Source organism: Oryzias melastigma, linkage group LG9 (assembly GCF_002922805.2).
Source record: "Oryzias melastigma strain HK-1 linkage group LG9, ASM292280v2, whole genome shotgun sequence".
Classification (NCBI taxonomy): domain Eukaryota; kingdom Metazoa; phylum Chordata; class Actinopteri; order Beloniformes; family Adrianichthyidae; genus Oryzias; species Oryzias melastigma.
In genome coordinates this window covers 4,777,762-4,795,580 of record NC_050520.1, presented here as the reverse complement: position 1 = coordinate 4,795,580, position 17,819 = coordinate 4,777,762, and the positions used below count along the sequence as shown (strand labels likewise).

The 17,819-nt window shown below is 37.3% G+C and overlaps 3 protein-coding genes across 3 annotated transcripts; all 3 read right to left on the bottom strand.

The window, feature by feature from the left end:
* Nucleotides 1-694: 694 nt before the first annotated feature.
* Nucleotides 695-2,365, bottom strand: LOC112148438 (nuclear factor 7, ovary-like). Its single transcript, XM_024275561.2, has one exon. It carries the CDS (start codon nt 2,132-2,134, stop codon nt 719-721), a length of 1,416 nt encoding a protein of 471 aa, XP_024131329.1. The 5' UTR covers nt 2,135-2,365; the 3' UTR covers nt 695-718.
* Nucleotides 2,366-8,686: 6,321 nt separating this feature from the next.
* On the bottom strand, nt 8,687-10,809 carry LOC112147998 (nuclear factor 7, ovary-like). Its single transcript, XM_024274747.2, has one exon. The coding sequence runs from the start codon at nt 10,633-10,635 to the stop codon at nt 9,220-9,222; it is 1,416 nt and encodes a 471-aa protein (XP_024130515.1). The 5' UTR covers nt 10,636-10,809; the 3' UTR covers nt 8,687-9,219.
* A 4,858-nt stretch (nt 10,810-15,667) lies between these two features.
* LOC112148566 (nuclear factor 7, ovary-like) lies at nt 15,668-17,467 on the bottom strand. The gene has a single exon (XM_024275785.2). The coding sequence runs from the start codon at nt 17,172-17,174 to the stop codon at nt 15,759-15,761; it is 1,416 nt and encodes a 471-aa protein (XP_024131553.1). The 5' UTR covers nt 17,175-17,467; the 3' UTR covers nt 15,668-15,758.
* Between the last annotated feature and the right edge of the window lie 352 nt (nt 17,468-17,819).

Sequence of the window (17,819 nt, the reverse complement as noted above, 5' to 3'; positions counted from 1 at the left end):
ATTAGTATTCATTTTTAATTGGATTTCATCTGGTAAACTGAACTTCTACAATTGTGCTTCACTCCTTGAATACATTTCTCTCTGTTAGAGTATTTTAAACTTTACTAAGTGTGAAAGCTCATCAACTGTGTGAGTGACGTACTTGTGACCAAAACAAAGCTAAAGTCAAACTGAGAAAAAATTATTCTGTTCTTCTTTCCAAAGCCTCAGAAAGACATTTCATGCAGAGCTCTTCTCTAAGCCACTCCTGAACTCTGTTTTCTCACTTGTGAAGAGGATTCAACATCTTCTTTAATATATCTTGAATCAAAAAAAGCAAAAAAATTTAACACTTTAAGGGATATATTTAAAAAGGCTGCAGTGAAATCTGGAATTAAATTTAGATGAAAAATAGTCTGAGACACAAAAGAGCAAAGATAACAATTTTAATCAGCCTTTAATGGGAATTTATTTGCAAAACATCAAAGTCACATTTTCTGGATCATTGTGGGATCATTTTTATAGAAGACAAAAAAAATCAGAATTTCTGGTGTTTGAGATTTCAATTTTCCATAGCACAACAATATTGAGGTTTACACAGTTTTGGAATATTTTCAGTTATCAAAAAAAAAAGAGAGCGAAATAGGCTTTGATTTTTGTGGGAAGAAAATCTAATCTTCTGGATTGATCAAAACGTGATGAAATAAAAACATATTTATGACAAAAGAGTCAAATCATCTCAATCAGTCGGACAGATTTGGAGTTTAGAGGTTTTTGCATCTACAGATTTTCCAACAGTGAAATGTGGTAAAAGTTTCTCAGTGAAAGTGTCTTTGTAAGTGTAGATGTGAGTCATGTCTTCAGGGTTGTAGAAGGACACCTCCCCCCTGTCATAGTCCAGCTGGACTCTGATCTTCTGGAGACTCTTGGTCGCAGTAAGAGTGTGACCAAAACCGTTTGCGTATTTTCCATTACGATGTAATAAACACCAGCATCCATCTTTTGGTGAAGCAACCCTCTCTCCCTTCCTGTTAACAGACTCTTTAGCCACACCAATATTCCAGACGGGCAGATCTCCCACCTCCACCTCCCACCTGTGTTTCCCTGATTTTAAGTTCTCAGAGCCAAAAACATCAGTATATTCCATGTTTCTCTCTGGATTGTCAGGAAGCTGCTGAGAAGTTTCTCCTACTCTCACACTGGTCAGATCATCAGACAGATAAAGCCGTCTGTTTGCAGTGTTTGGGTCGAGGAGGACGGGACTGAAGTGGACCTTCTCCTTCATCTTCTCCCAGACTCTGAAGGACAGGTTGCCCACATGTTTGGCCACATCTATCAGAGCTCCTGAGAGCAGCTGTGGGTCTGACAGTGAGCTCTGGGCTCTGGCTCTGCTCTGAGTGTCTTTAGAACTGCTGAGGAACGCCTCCTTGTCTTTCTGCAGCTCTGCTTCAACAGCACTGATACTTTCTGACAGAGAGGACATCTGCTCCTGGATCCTCTTCATCTCTCTGCTCACAGTCTTCCCCTTCTGCTCCTCTTCCTCTCTCAGAGCTGCCAGTCTGGACTCCTCTTCCTCCTTCAGGAACTGGTGGAGCTTGTTGAACTCTGCTCTGATCTGTGTCTCTGTGGACAGCAGCTGCTTCTTGGAGTGTTGAATCATCTGATTGTATGTTTCCTCCACTTCTTTGTATTTCATCTTCTTGTCCTGCAGAGACTTTAAGTCAGATTTCAGCTCCTCCTTCAGCTCTCTGACTGCTTCTTCTACATGAACCACTTTGTGACTCTGGTGCAGAGAAAGCTGACAGACAGGACAAAAATCTCTCTGCTCATCTTTACAGAACAGTTTGGATTCTTCTGGATGTTTGCTGCAGACCTCCATGATCTTCTGTTCTCCTGTTTTTGTCTCTGATGATTCAGATTTCAGTCTTCCAGCAAACGAGTCAGCAAGTTCCTTCAGGCTGAAGTTCACAGCAGGATCTTTAGATGTTTTTCTTTTACAGATGGGACAGTTTTTGTTCTGAGTTTGTTCCCAGAACTTCTGCAGACAGCTTGAACAGAAGTTGTGGTTGCAGCTCAGAGTTACAGGATCATTGAAAGTCTCTGAACAAATGTGACAGTTCAGGAAAGATTCCAAAAGAGCAGCTCTCTCAGCCATTTCTAAGCAGTCTTTCAGTCTCAGGACTCACCAGCTTCTGTCTTTAAGTTCAGGATGAAAATATTCCACAAATCTTTTTTTTTTTTCCAGCACAGATTTAATCGCCTTTATTTCCGTCTGAGTTCAGTTCAACAAAGTCAGAATCTGTTCGGTTTCTTCTTGAGCTATTACCTCAATCAGCTTCTTCCTCCAGTTTATTAGCAGAAAGTTGAGCTTTGGACCATTGAGCAACAGTCCAGTCCTTTTCCTTCTTATCTCAGGTAAGATGTGGGTTGGCTCTGGTTCTGGAGAGTCTTGAGACAAAATTGCAATTTTATAGTCCATGCTAACATTTGTCTATGTTTGGTTGATCTTCTCTGACTTCAGCCTCAGTCCGATCCTCCTGATGTTCCTCTAAATTACGTGTCAAAGTCAAGGCCTGGGGGTCAGATGTGGCCCCCAGGTAATTATATCTCACCCGCTTGATTATTTTATGTTTTTGATATTAACGCCCCTATGTTATCTTGCGCTGGTAACCTGTTGAAGCAACACTACAATCATGGAGGCTGAGAGATTAGTTATGATGATCTTTGGCTTTCTATTTGGAAAACAGAGCATTGTACATTACAAGGGTATCAGTAGTAGCGTTTACATGTGCAAAATGTCCATAATCAGATCAAAGATCGGATTAAAATAGAACTGCGCACATGGCCCCTGAATAACTTCATCCGATTGTAACAAATGTTTCCATGTGCCAAGCGGTTGATCAGAATAAATAATTTTGACACGCGCAGAACTGTCTAAAATACCGGAAATAGTCGTAGAAGAAGAAATAATGAGTTCTGTTGTAAGCAAACAAAGATCATGTGTAGAGTGACATGATCTACTGAGTGAGAATAAAGGCTGATCTTATTCCCAAATATAATGTGCATATTTCCCGCACGTTAATATTTGGGAATAAGATCAGATTGGAAATATGAATTTATGTGATTTTTACATGGTTTCTCAGGACTGTTTGGTGCGGGGAGCGGCATTTCCTCATTCAAAAGCCACCTCCGCCGCCTCATACCGTCCTGAAGCCGCTCAGAGATACAGTTCTCCCGGGAGACATGACTTTCCTGAATCCAGCGGGTCTCTCGTGCAGAGCAGACGCACAGACTGTGGTCCGAAGCTCACAACGTAACAAAGCATAAGGTTGAAAGAAAGTAAAAAGAACTGAATTCAAAACAAGGATAGAAAAACAGTGCAGATTTAAACTTTTGAATACATACTAGTCAAATACATCTGGATTTAAATACACTGAGGGTTTCAGCTGATCTAAGGTTTTCTGGAAGTCTGCTCCAGATCTGTGGAGCATAAAAGCTGAATGCAGCTTCTCCATGTTTAGTTTTGACTTTAGGAACTGACGAAAGACTATATTCAGATGACCGGAGAGGTCTGGCTGGTACATACTGGGTCAGGAGGTCAGTCATGTATTTTGGTGCTAAACCATTCAAAGCTTTATAAACCAGTAAAAGAACTTTAAAGTCTATCCTCTGACAGACAGGTAACCAGTGTAAAGACCTCAGAACTGGACTGATGTGGTCTACTTTCTTGGTCCTTGCAAAACTGCAGTTTCCTGATGGATTTTATTGGTAGTCCTGTAAAAACACTGTTACAATAGTCAAGTCGACTAAAGATGAAAGCATGCACTAGTTTCTCCAGGTTCTGCTTCGACATCAGATCTTTGATCCTTGTGATATTTTTGAGTTGATAGGCTGGTTTTGTGACTGCATTAATGTGTTTATCAAAATATAAGTTTGTGTCCATCACTACACCCAGGTGTCTGGCCTGGTTGGTAGTTTTTAGATTAATAGATTGAAGCTCTATAGTGACGTCAAACCTTTCTATTGCCCCAAAGACCATAACCTCAGTTTTGTTTTTGTGAATTAAGAAGTTTTAGCTCATCCAGTCATTAATGTCCTCAATGCATTTACCAAGAGCCTGTACAGGATCTCGGTCTTTTGAGGTCAATGTAATATATATCTGTGAGTCATCTGCATAGCTATGGTAACTAAGGTTCTTCTTTATAACCTGAGCAAATGGGAGCATGTATGTAAATAGAAGTGGCCTAGGATTGAGTCTTGGGGAACTCCACGTGTAATTTCTGTTGGTTAAGATGTGAAGTTACCAATTGACACAAAATATTTCCTGTTTACCAACTATGTTTTGAACAGGTTTAATACTGGCCCAACAAAACCTACCAAGTTCTCCTGTCATTTGAGTAGTATAGCGTGGCCCACTGTATCAAATGTGGCACTGAGATCCAATAAAACAAGCACTGACATATTTCCACCATCTATATTCAAAGGTATATCAATAGTCACTTTCGTCAGAGCAGTCTCAGTGCTGTGGTTCTGTCTGAAGCCTGACTGTTGTTTCTTTTTAATAATTAATTTAACTGATTAAAAACAGCTTTTTCAATTATCTTACTTAAAAATACCAGGTTTAATATTGGTCTGTAGTTGTTCATTTGTGTTATGTCTAGATTGTTCTTTTTTAGGAGAGGTTTGATTACAGCTGTTTTCAATGGTTCTGGGAAAACACCAGATGTTAAAGACAAGTTCACAATCTGGAGTAGGATTGGCTCCAGGATCTTTGAAACTTGTGTGAAAAAGTTTGTGGGTAGAATGTCCAGACAGCAGAACGAGGAGTTCAGTTGACATAGGATGTCCTGCAGTTCTTTACTGTTTATGGGTTCAAACTGAGCCATGGGGTTTATACTGGCTTCTAATAAATATGTTTCATATCCTGGACTTGTAGTGAATGAAACCATTGTTTGTCTAATGTTTTTGATTTTGTCCCTGAAAAATTTGTCAAAGTCATTACAGGCTTTGGTGGACTAAAGTTCTGGTGCCACTGACACAGGGGGTTTTGTTCAACCTGTCGACTGTAGCGAATAAGACCCAAGCATTATGGAAGTTTTTGGTAGCTATGTAAAAAAATAGGACTTAGTTGCATTGTTCAGTTGTAAATGATAAAAGTGAAGAACAGCTGCACTATTATTGTCATCTAACCAGGTTTCAACTAAAAACATCCAATAAGGTTATACTCAGTAATAAAATCCTCAATTAAAAATGTTTTCCCTGCTAAAGACCTGACTTTTAAGAATGATAGCTTAAGTGTCAGGACTCACTCAGCCATGTCCTCCTCCGACCACCAGAGAGACTCCTCTTCTGAGTGCTAACCATCTTCAGCACCTTCCTCACTCCACCCCTTCTGTCTTCTCCACACACAGCTCATCATCATCATCATCATCATCTTCATCAGAACTACCAGCATTTATACCCACTCCAGTCTTATCTTCACTGCGAAGTCTTGATTGTGTTTACCCGTCATTCTGAGGAGTTTACCTTGTTTGATTCTCCGTCTTTTTGACCTATGCCTGTTTACTCTCTCTTCTGCCTCGCCTCTGTGTTTTTGACCATTGCCTGCTTTTTGACGCCGTTTATGTCCTTCCCTCGCTCTGTTCAGTCTAATCATTTGCACATGGACCCTAATGTCTCAGCCTCTTCATCACATTAAGACCTCACCTAATATTCTTTGTCTGTGTTTTGGCCAGACTGCATTTCTCCTCTCAGTGACAACCACAGAAATGGTGTGTGTTTCTAATGAACTGGGTCCCAGGTTTTTCTGGAGAACTTCAAGATTGTTGGTATTTTTGCAGCCTGGACCTCCACACATCAAACATCTGACTGTAGAGATAGGATATGATGTCGTACGGGAGAGGGTGGGGCTTCACGTTGTCCCTTTGAACATTTTGGGGGACAAAAATGGATTGGCCAGGGGGGTAAATCAAAACCCAATACCTACTTGCTCTAAACGCATAGCAAAGAACATGGAATGATTTGATTTGTTTTGTTTTTGATTTGTTATTTATAGAAAAATATCACAATGTTAAGTTAATTATTGGTAGTAAAAACAATAAAATCCAATACTGTATCAAACAGTATTGGATTGCATTAAATATTAGTCAACAGGGAAAGTTTTAGGAATTATTAAAGTATGAGATTAGAAGATTTGTTATCTGATTTTGTAAAATTATGTTCCAAAAGAAAAATTCGATAAAGAAGAGTCAGTTAAATTATCACAAAAAAGAGATTTCATATAGTCCAGATTGAAATGGCTTGAAGAAGTTAGAACAAATAGTAAATATTGTTTAACATAAATCAAAAGAACAGAGAAATAATTTCACTGTCAAGATTAATTATAAATAATTCTGTTACAGATAATTACATAAAATGTTAAAAATGTGTGTCAATATTTCATAGAGATCTCAGACAGTATTGATATATTTGAAATTTGATATTTCACTAACAGAAGTTTAACAATCAAGGAATATTTTGAAACAGGAATGAGATGAAAATGTTCTTAAATGTAGAGATAAAATGGAGAATGAAAAGTTTTAACTTTGTCAAACTACCAGACAATGATGGTTTGACCATATCATTTTATCACAGATTCTCATTTCTGAATTTCTCCTGGTTCTAAATGATGAATCTTTAAACAAAGAATTGCCTCACACAAGGAAATAAGATCTAACTCTCAAATTCAAAAAAGGATCATTGAATCATAGATAATCAGTGTGGTGTTCCATTATTGAATAATGACTATAAATATTGACACTTGTTTTAGCCCAAAGACTAAAATCGTCTTCCAAGTCTTCATCATTCATGAGTCCATAAATGGTTTTCTGTCTGGTCAGCACATTTCTGTTAACATTAGACTGGTTCTGGACTTAGTGGATCAGAAAGATTTGATCCCGGTGATCTTGCAATTCTGGTTTTAGATTTTAAGAAAGCTTTCCACACAGTTAGACATAAATGTATTATTGACACCTTATCATTTTAAACTTTGGACTTTCAAACTCTCTACAAAGATAATAACAGTGCTGTTAAACTTTTATGGCACAACTAGTGGATTTAATATTAACAAAGGAGTGTGACAAAGATGTCCAACTTCAAATCTATTTTTACTCGTGGGTCAAATTTTAAAATGATCTGATTCAACAGCACTCATTTAAAGGCACTGAGGAGTAAACTAAATATGTCTTGCAGATGAGACCATTTTTTTTTATATCAAAGAAACTCCAGACGCTATATATGTTCCATTTGAATTTGGGATTCAAACTTGATTTTTAAAAGTGTCAAATCAAACCTCTAAAAAGATTCCTCCTAATGAGATTTGTGGTTTTCCTGTGAACATTTCTGTTCAATTCAATTTTATTTATTTAAAAGGGACAGGACAAAAAAAATCAATTTTATATTATTCCATGTATAGGTATTAAAATATCAGAAACACATAAAGATATGGATGATCATTTTACACCTGTTAAAAGAGGTTTACTGGCGGATTAACCAGGGACTTATCAGCAGGAAACTGATAAGCAAAGTACAAGGGATGTATGGAGCTTCTTAGGTTCTTTTTTTTCTATTGCTAGATTTCACCAAAACCCAAGTTGAATAAAAATGCTATTCATTTTTCTGAGGAATAAAAAAAACTGTTCTCTCAAACTCTGATGTAAGACTAGAGGTTTTTATTTTTACGGTCTGTAATCAAATTCTAAAAATGTATTTAGATGTAAGTTTTCGTAAGAATCCAAACAGGAACGTTTTCCTAAATCATCTTTTTTGGTAAAAAGATCTAAATTTCTGACAGAAATGTCTGTTCTCTGTTTGGAAAATTCCTGTCAAATTAACTCATTTTCATCTGTTTCGTTGTGCTGGAATCTTTTATTTAAACCCAACTTTTCTCCTCACAATTGTGTCTTGTGGAACAACTCTTACATTTTACACAAAAACAAAACTTTACATTTGCTTAACTGGTACATTAAAAAAATAAGACTGAATCAATGACTTGATGACACAGGAGAATGGATCACATGTGATCACAGACGGTCACTTCTTTTCTCTCTTCTGCTACCAGCTGAACACTGTGGATCTCTCTGTCTAAACAGACGCTAACAACCCCAGGAAGAACCTTCTGTGGGGCAGCCAAAGCCAGGATGTTTTAGAGATGTTGAAGGTGAAATCTGGAATTAAACTCAGATGTTAAAATAATTTGAGACACTAAAGATCAAAGGAAACAGATTCAATCAGCCTTTAATGAGATTTTATTTACAAAACATCAAAGTCACATTTTCTGGGTCACTGTGGCTTCATTTTTATCCAGAAGACAAAAAATCTGAGAATTTATGGAACAAATGTTTGTGATTTTGGTTTTCAAAAATTCTACAAGATCTCAGCAACAGCATGGACAGCAGCAAAAGCTCATCTCTCTTTTCAAATTAAAAGAAGAATTTCCTGATTGTGTTTATTGTATTTATTAAATAAATTTAATACGCCAGGAAACATATTTTTCATCTTTAATTTGATTTCTTTAATAAACTGAACTACTGTAATATTGCTGCACTCACTGAATACATTTCATAGTTTCTTACACAATTTGAGTGATTTCCTCAAACAGTGAAGTGTTTCCATGAAGAGGATGATGTTCAAACAAACACAGCAGGTTGATCACAAGAATAACACAAGCTGAAGGATGGCAGAGGATTTTAGATTATAAGAGAAAATTACAAGACGTTTGAACTTCACGTTAAAGGAGTGAAAGCTCAGCTCTAAAAGGAAAAGTGTGTGAGTGACATATTTGAGACACAAACAGGCCTAAAGAGAAAAGCTGCTGAATAAAGAGTACAAATTAAAACAGACTCAGAAACGACAGTTGTAAATTACATTGTTTTGATCAGTATTTATTTAATAATTTACAAAAAGTGGAAATTGTACTTAAACAAAGAATAAGGTTAAAATATTTTAACCAAGAAAGTTGTTCTGACCTGTTAATATTTGAATTTCTATCTATGAAACACAGTAGTGGAATTGTAATGATGAGGACAGAGTTGTTCACAATGAAGAACAGAAATCTGGATTTACCAACATGAAGCAAAATATTTCTGACTTGAGAAAAAGAAAACTTAAAAATGTAAAGAAGCTGTTAAAACCTCATGAGATGATCATTGTGAGGAAAGAAAAGATCTCAGTTATTTTTTTTATAACAAGAGTCAAATCATCTCAATCAGTCGGACAGATTTGGAGTTTAGAGGTTTTTGCATCTCCAGATTCTCCAACACTGAAATATGGTAAAAGTTTCTCAGTGAAAGTGTCTTTGTGAGTGTAGATGTGAGTCATGTCTTCAGGGTTGTAGAAGGACACCTCCCCCCTGTCATAGTCCATCTGGACTCTGATCTTCTGGAGACTCTTGGTCACAGTGACAGTCTGACAAACACCGTTAGTGTATTTTCCATTATCATGTGATAAACACCAGAATCCATCTTTTGGTGAAGCAGAACACTCTCCCTTCCTGTTAACAGACTCTTTAGCCACACCAATGAACCAGTAAGGATGATCTCCCACCTCCACCTCCCAGCTGTGTTTCCCTGATCTGAAACCCTCAGAACCAAAAACATCAGAATATTTCATGTTCCTCTCTGGATTATCAGGAAGCTGCTGAGAAGTTTCTCCATGTCTCACACTGGTTAGATCATCAGAAAGAAGAAGACATCCATGTGCAGTGTTTGGGTCGAGGAGGACGGGACTGAAGTGGACCTTCTCCTTCATCTTCTCCCAGACTCTGAAGGACAGGTTGCCCACATGTTTGGCCACATCTATCAGAGCTCCTGAGAGCAGCTGTGGGTCTGACAGCGAGCTCTGGGCCCTGGCTCTGCTCTGAGTGTCTTTAGAACTGCTGAGGAACGCCTCCTTGTCTTTCTGCAGCTCTGCTTCAACAGCACTGATACTTTCTGACAGAGAGGACATCTGCTCCTGGATCCTCTTCATCTCTCTGCTCACAGTCTTCCTCTTCTGCTCCTCTTCCTCCCTCAGAGCTGCCAGTCTGGACTCCTCTTCCTCCTTCAGGAACTGGTGGAGCTTGTTGAACTCTGCTCTGATCTGTGTCTCTGTGGACAGCAGCTGCTTCTTGGAGTGTTGAATCATCTGATTGTATGTTTCCTCCACTTCTTTGTATTTCATCTTCTTGTCCTGCAGAGACTTTAAGTCAGATTTCAGCTCCTCCTTCAGCTCTCTGACTGCTTCTTCTACAGGAACCACTTTGTGACTCTGGTGCAGAGAAAACTCACAAACAGCACAAAATATTTTCCACTCGTCTGTACAGAACAGATTGGTTTCTCCTGAATGTTTCCTGCAGACCTCCATGATCTTCTGTTCTCCTGTTTTTGTCTCTGATGATTCAGATTTCTGTCTTCCAGCAAACGAATCAGCAAGTTCCTTCAGACCAAAGTTCACAGGAGGAAACTCTTCAAGTGATTTTCTTTTACAGATGGGACAGTTTTTGTTCTGAGTTTGTTCCCAGAACTTCTGCAGACAGCTCGAACAGAAGTTGTGGTTGCAGCTCAGAGTTACAGGATCATTGAAAGTCTCTGAACAAACGTGACAGTTTAGGTATTCCATAAGAGCAGCTCTCTCAGCCATTTCCGTCTCAGGACTCACCAGCTTCTGTCTTTACGTTTAGGATGAAAATATTCCACAAATCGTTGTTTTTTCAACAGAGACTTGGACACTTTTAATTGCGTCTGAGTTCAGTTCAACAAAGCCAGAATAGTTTCGGTTTCCTTCAGTTTCATTTCCTTTTTCCTAGAGAAGCTGCAGTGCAGTTTTCCTCCACTAGAGGGCTAGTTACACATGTGATTTACTAAAGTAAACCATTTCGTTTATTTTCAATCTCCTTGAATTGTATTTGCATGTTAAAGCTGCTTAACACTAAAATTATGAAGTAGCCTGCAGATTACATCCTGTAATCACATTTTATATCTATTCGAATTATCAGTTACGATAAAGAGACCTTTTTTATTCGTGTAAAATATTGGATTTACATTATACATTACATTTATTTAAAGTAAAATTGTTGTGGAAATAACGACTCTAAATATTTTTAAAATGATAGTCTAAAAATACTATTAATTTGAAAAAGACTCAATTTATGTCTCAAAAAATGCTGTCGTTCCGATAGTTTATATAGATGAAGGGCTAAATCTCATGTCAGGTGCAGTTCTAAATCTGACCGCCAGATGACAGCAAATATCTTTGCTCTGAAAATTGTGATGGAATTTTCCGTCACCTCATAATAAACTGTGTAGATCTACATTAAACTGTGCCTTACCTTTGTGCACTCATACAAGCGTTTTCCATCCTGACAGTGTGTCTCTGATGCTCTACTTGTGTGTGTCCAATTATCCTTCTGCAGAAGAATAAATCAGACAGAATGAATGAAGAGTTACTATTTCACCAAAAGATACAATTTTCCACCACAACATCAGTCGAATGACAGACTGAAAGCAGTTCCAAGTTTACATCTCTGCCATGCAATGTACATAACTCCTCATTGTATTTAAAAAATATCTACATTTTTATTTTTATATTGCTGTGTTAAACAAAACTCATTTCAAAAGATACATTGGTTAAAGGTTAATATAAAGGTGATATTAATATTGTAGATCTATATGGTCGACACATTTATAATGAAATAGTGCAAAGTTTTATTGACAAATCAAAACTCTATGTGGGCTGCACGGTGGCGCAAGTGGTTAGCGCTCTCGCCTCACAGCGAGAAGGCCCTGGTTCAAATCCCGGCTGGGACCTTTCTGTGTGGAGTTTGCATGTTCTCCCCGTGCATGCGTGGGTTCTCACCGGGGACTCCGGCTTCCTCCCACAATCCAAAAACATGCTTCATAGGTTAATTGGTGACTCTGAATTGCCCCTAGGTGTGAATGTGAGAGTGAATGTGTGTGTGATTGATGCCCTGCGACAGACTGGCGACCTGTCCAGGGTGAACCCCGCCTTCGCCCATCAGTAGCCGGGATAGGCTCCGGCACCCCCGCGACCCCGAAAGGGAAGAAGCGGTCAAGAAGATGGATGGATGGAAAACTCTATGCGGTTCCGTATTAAAAAATCCAACAACAAACAGAAGGAAAAGACTTTGGTTTGAAATGTGATTTTTTTTTCGTTTAATAACAATACATGGAATCAAAATAATGAAATGATAATGGTTAATAAATAAAAAGGAGCAGAAAGAAGAAAACTTACATTATCTGCCCCAATCGCTAAATCAAAAGAAGTGAATCAAAGTACATCAAACAAAGAAAATGATTTTTACATAAATATTAGGCCCAGCCTAAATTTTAAAGGACCACACAAGTTGCCCTCAAGTCTCTTCTAAAAATAGCACAACTCACTTAAATTGAAGTTTATTAATATCACAAGGATAAATTCATTTATTGTGGCACCAGAGACACTTTTTCAAACACAAATTCAATTTTATTCTGTTGCTATTTTTCTAAATTACACTTCCATTTACATAAAATTAAAATGAAACAATCTTAAAATATGTTCATGATACATTAACGTTAGAAAAGTTTAGGTGATCTCTGAACTACTCCAGTTCAAAGATCATTAATTTTGTTAAAAATGTTGCAGATTTTGTCATTAGTTCAAAATGTGAGAAGATTTGTTTAAAAATGTGAAAGTTGATTTTTCTTTAACTTTACATAATTGATAAACATGGTACAACATAGTGAAAATGGAACATTTTCCCATGAAATGTAGTGATGTAAGTGGTCATCTGAAAATGTAACAATTATTGAGAATAATAAAGTGCTGAATATTAATATCTGTTTCCTAGCTTGTTGTCATTCTTGATAGTTGTGGTGAGAAATCAGAGTCTTTACATAGAGGAGTATCATTATTTATTATTAATAATGTATAACTAAAGTCAAACTAAGCAACATTTATTTCAAAATGGTAGCCCTTCATATGACTCATAGACTGACAGTCTGACCAGGATGTTCTTCACCTTTGACCAACAGTCACTGGAACAGATCTGGATATCCTCAAAAAGGATCTAGTAGTTTAAGAAAATAGATTGATAATTTAGATGATTCATTCTCAATTATTATTAATATTAGTTTATTAGGTGTGAATGTGAGAGTGAATGGGTGTGTGATTGAGGCCTTGAGACAGACTGGCGACCTGTCCAGGGTGAACCCCGCCTTCACCCATCAGTAGCCAGGTTAGGCTCTGACACCCCCGCGACCCCGAAGGGGACAAAGCAGCCAAGAAGATTATTTTATTAGTCAGCAAATATCACATTAAAGCAGTAAATAGAGAAGCAGCAAACCCTCCTTCACGTGTTTAATAAATGAATTTAAAATATATTAGAACTCTTTAAAAAAACATGCAAACCTGGAAAACGATTCTGTTGTTGGTCAGGTTATGTTGTATTACTGTCCTCTAGAAGAGAGGTTGTATGTTAGTGTTGTGATGTGTTCAATAAAAAAGAACAAACTTCCATCCTCAGTGGTTCAGTTCCTAAAGAAGAATCGTCTCTTTGGACTCTTGAGCGGCTTTAATTTAGAATTTTTACCTTTATTTTACCAGAAGTTTGAAAAAAATAATGTTTTGTGTTCAAAAACCCTTTTATTAGCAGTGATTTTATAAGGAGTCTTCTATTGTCTAATGTTGTTCATTTGGTATTTTTTACAATTTTAATAGTTTTATCAAACATTTTTAGTGCGCAGATGTGTTCTAGTGTGAATTTTTCTCCTTTTTTATTTAACATTTGGAAAAATACATCAGTTTACCTAAATAAATGACAAATCAAACATTTATTTAAGACAAATTATGGTTAAGTATTGAAAGAAGACATAAAAAATAGTGTTTAAAGAAAACAGTGAGAGTTGATTATATAACTATAGACTTACAAATGTTTTATTTTATTGAGCTTTTCTGTTTTTCAACACGAAGATTAAATTATTTATAATTTTTTTTCTTAAGTGAGTGATGTTCAGACTTCTTTGTAAAAAAATTGCTTTTGTAAATATGACATTTGGTATAAATAAAATCATATTCATAATAAAGAAAGCACAATGTTTTTTACTCTTAAAATTATATTTAAAAAAGACTAAAAGTAGCTGAAAGAACAGAAACAAGATCTTTCTGGAACAAAAGTTCTAATCTTTGGGTTTAAATGTTTAACAGAAGAGAAGATTGTGACACATGTTCTGTAGGAACTCTTGAACAACATGCAGAGTCCAGACGGTGTAGCATCAAACACGACTGACAATTCTTTTTGGTATGTTGTATCCATAGACAGTCTAATAATGTATCGCACAAGGGGAACAACAACAAAATATTGTCCACAAGGTAGCGTAAAGATAATATCTCTCGTTTCCTCTGGCAGTGGGAAAGGAGGTACACAGAATTGCTTTAGTTTCTTTAAAAAGTTGTCAAACTTCTTGAATTTCTTGGATGTTTATAACCAATCATCTTTATCCTTTCCTCTCCCTGTGTTTGAACTGAAAGAAGGATCCAATCAGAAATGATCTCAACTCTACAGATCACTGACTTTCGGCTCATGAGCAGAACAGAAATCCAGTTTGACTGGATTCAGAGCTCTGACTGACAGAAAAACAGAGAATTTGTATTTATTTATCTGAAGGCGGATGCAGCCTGAGAATTGCTGACTGAAGTGCTGCCCTCTGGTGGCGGTACGGTGTGTTACATTCAGGGAAGTAAAAAATATATCAAAGTAAAATAACATTTTCAAAAATAAATAAATTCAGGTAAAATTAATGTTCTTTTTTTGATCAACTGAACTCCAGTAATATTTCTGCACACATTAAATACATGTTTTGGTATATCACACATTTTACTGATGATTCTCTAAAACAAGATTGAGGAGGATGATGATGATAAAGTGAATCCCAAGCTCTTCTGTGCATCAGATGAGCTTGGAGTAAAACAGAAAAATCTGTCTTAAATTATAAAATGTTAATCATGAAGATTTTCTTTCAAACATTTGAAAGTCTGACAGAAAGTTGGAGGTAAATGTGTTCAGAAAGACGGTCCAGTGACAGAGGGAACTTTCTCTCCATCTTCTGCTGATTTCAGGGATGAAAACCTCAAAGCAGAAACTGTCTACAGTTGGAGGAAAATGCAGAACAGAAATCTGAGTTTGATGTTAACAAGTTGAAGAAAACGTTTCTGACTTGAGAAGAAGACTTAAATATGTGGAAAAACCGGCTCATATCTCCATCTGTGGAGTCTCTGGTTTGTCTGGTTTGTAAAGATTCAACTGAAGAATTATTTTCAAGTAGAAACACAGGTGAAGTTTCACAGTTTAACAGCTGCTTCAAATTGAACTGAAACAGAAGAAAATTTAAATAATCTGATGGATTTTTTTTAGGAACACTTTGGTGAAATCTGGAATTTAATTTAGATGTAAAATAGTTTGACACACTAAAGAGCAAAGAAAACAGATTCAAACAGCCTTTAATGACATTTTATTTACAAAACATCAAAGTCACTGTAGAATCATTTTTATCCAGAAAAGAGAATTTGTGGAAACAATGTTTTTGATTGCAAATTTCTATATAAAACATATTTTAAATGAAGAAATTACGGTTTTAAAAAATAAGGATTTCAGCTTATTTTTTGGTCCAAAAAAAAAAAAAAAAAAACAATCTCTGGTGATCATGATGACCATTGAGATGAAAAAAATTCTCTTATATCTCTTTTTACAACAAAAGAGTCAAATCATCTCAATCAGTCGGACAGATTTGGAGTTTAGAGGTTTTTGCATCTCCAGATTCTCCAACACTGAAATATGGTAAAAGTTTCTCAGTGAAAGTGTCTTTGTGAGTGTAGATGTGAGTCATGTCTTCAGGGTTGTAGAAGGACACCTCCCCCCTGTCATAGTCCAGCTGGACTCTGATCTTCTGGAGACTCTTGGTCACAGTGACAGTCTGACCATCACAGTTTGTGTATTCTCCATTACGGTGGAATAAACACCAAATTCCATCTTCTGGTGAAGCAGACCTCTCTCCCTTCCTGTTAACAGACTCCTTAACAACACCAATGGTCCAGTCAGGAAGATCTCCCACCTCCACCTCCCAGCTGTGTTTCCCTGATCTGAAACCCTCAAAACCAAAAACTTCCATGTATTTTACAAATCTCTCTGGATTGTCAGGAAGCTGCTGAGAAGTTTCTCCATTTCTCACACTGGTCAGATCATCAGACAGATGAAGCCATCCATTTGCAGTGTTTGGGTCGAGGAGGACGGGACTGAAGTGGACCTTCTCCTTCATCTTCTCCCAGACTCTGAAGGACAGGTTGCCCACATGTTTGGCCACATCTATCAGAGCTCCTGAGAGCAGCTGTGGGTCTGACAGCGAGCTCTGGGCCCTGGCTCTGCTCTGAGTGTCTTTAGAACTGCTGAGGAACGCCTCCTTGTCTTTCTGCAGCTCTGCTTCAACAGCACTGATACTTTCTGACAGAGAGGACATCTGCTCCTGGATCCTCTTCATCTCTCTGCTCACAGTCTTCCTCTTCTGCTCCTCTTCCTCCCTCAGAGCTGCCAGTCTGGACTCCTCTTCCTCCTTCAGGAACTGGTGGAGCTTGTTGAACTCTGCTCTGATCTGTGTCTCTGTGGACAGCAGCTGCTTCTTGGAGTGTTGAATCATCTGATTGTATGTTTCCTCCACTTCTTTGTATTTCATCTTCTTGTCCTGCAGAGACTTTAAGTCAGATTTCAGCTCCTCCTTCAGCTCTCTGACTGCTTCTTCTACAGGAACCACTTTGTGATTCTGGTGCTGAAAAAACTCACAGAAAGGACAAAAAGCTCTCTGCTCATCTTTACAGAACAGTTTGGTTTCTCCTGAATGTTTCCTGCAGACCTCCATGATCTTCTGTTCTCCTGTTTTTGTCTCTGATGATTCAGATTTCTGTCTTCCAGCAAACGAGTCAGCAAGTTCCTTCAGACCAAAGTTCACAAGTGGAAACTCTTCAAATGATTTTCTTTTACAGATGGGACAGTTTTTGTTCTGAGTTTGTTTCCAGAACGTCTGCAGACAGCTCTCACAGAAGTTGTGGTTGCAGCTCAGAGTTACAGGATCATTGAAAGTCTCTGAACAAATGTGACAGTTCAGGAATTCCAGAAGAGCAGCTCTCTCAGCCATTTCTAACCAAAGTCTTTCAGTCTCAGGACTCACCAGCTTCTGTCTTGAACTTCAAGCTGAAAATGAATGAATGAATGAATTTCCCCCCCAGGGATTAATAAAGTATCTTGATTGATTGATTGAAATATTCCACAAATCCCGTTTTTTCCAGCAGAGACTCAAACACCTTTAACAGCGTCTGTGTTCTATTCAACAGTCAGAATACTTTTGGTTTCTTTATACGTCGTTTCCTCATTCTTAGCAAAGCTGTTAAGTTTTTTTTTTTCCATTAGACTGAGGTATTTATGTTTCTATGGTAACCACACGGGAGTTAAACCTTCATCTAATTAAAGTTTAATAAAATCAGAAACCCTTTTTTCTCTCTAGATAATGAAGTGATGAGTTCTCACCATTAGACGACAAACACTTCTCCTTGCTACTTTTCTTTCTTCAGTTTCTGTATTTCTATGTATAACTACATTTTGCTAAATTGTCTGTATGTTTGAAAGTTCCCACACATTTAAATCCAATAGCAGCTTAAAATCCATGGTTCACGTTTTTCAATTTAATAAGTAGACCTGCTAAATTTATGTCAAAATATGGATTTCTATTTTTGTTTTCTTTTTTCAGGCATTAGTATGTCTTATTAATTAATGATCTCATGTG

Excerpts from the sequence above, each read along its gene's own strand:
- LOC112148438 (XM_024275561.2), bottom strand. The coding sequence starts at position 2,134 with ATGGCTGAGAGAGCTGCTCTTTTGGAATCTTTCCTGAACTGTCACATT.
- LOC112147998 (XM_024274747.2), bottom strand. The coding sequence starts at position 10,635 with ATGGCTGAGAGAGCTGCTCTTATGGAATACCTAAACTGTCACGTTTGT.
- LOC112148566 (XM_024275785.2), bottom strand. The coding sequence starts at position 17,174 with ATGGCTGAGAGAGCTGCTCTTCTGGAATTCCTGAACTGTCACATTTGT.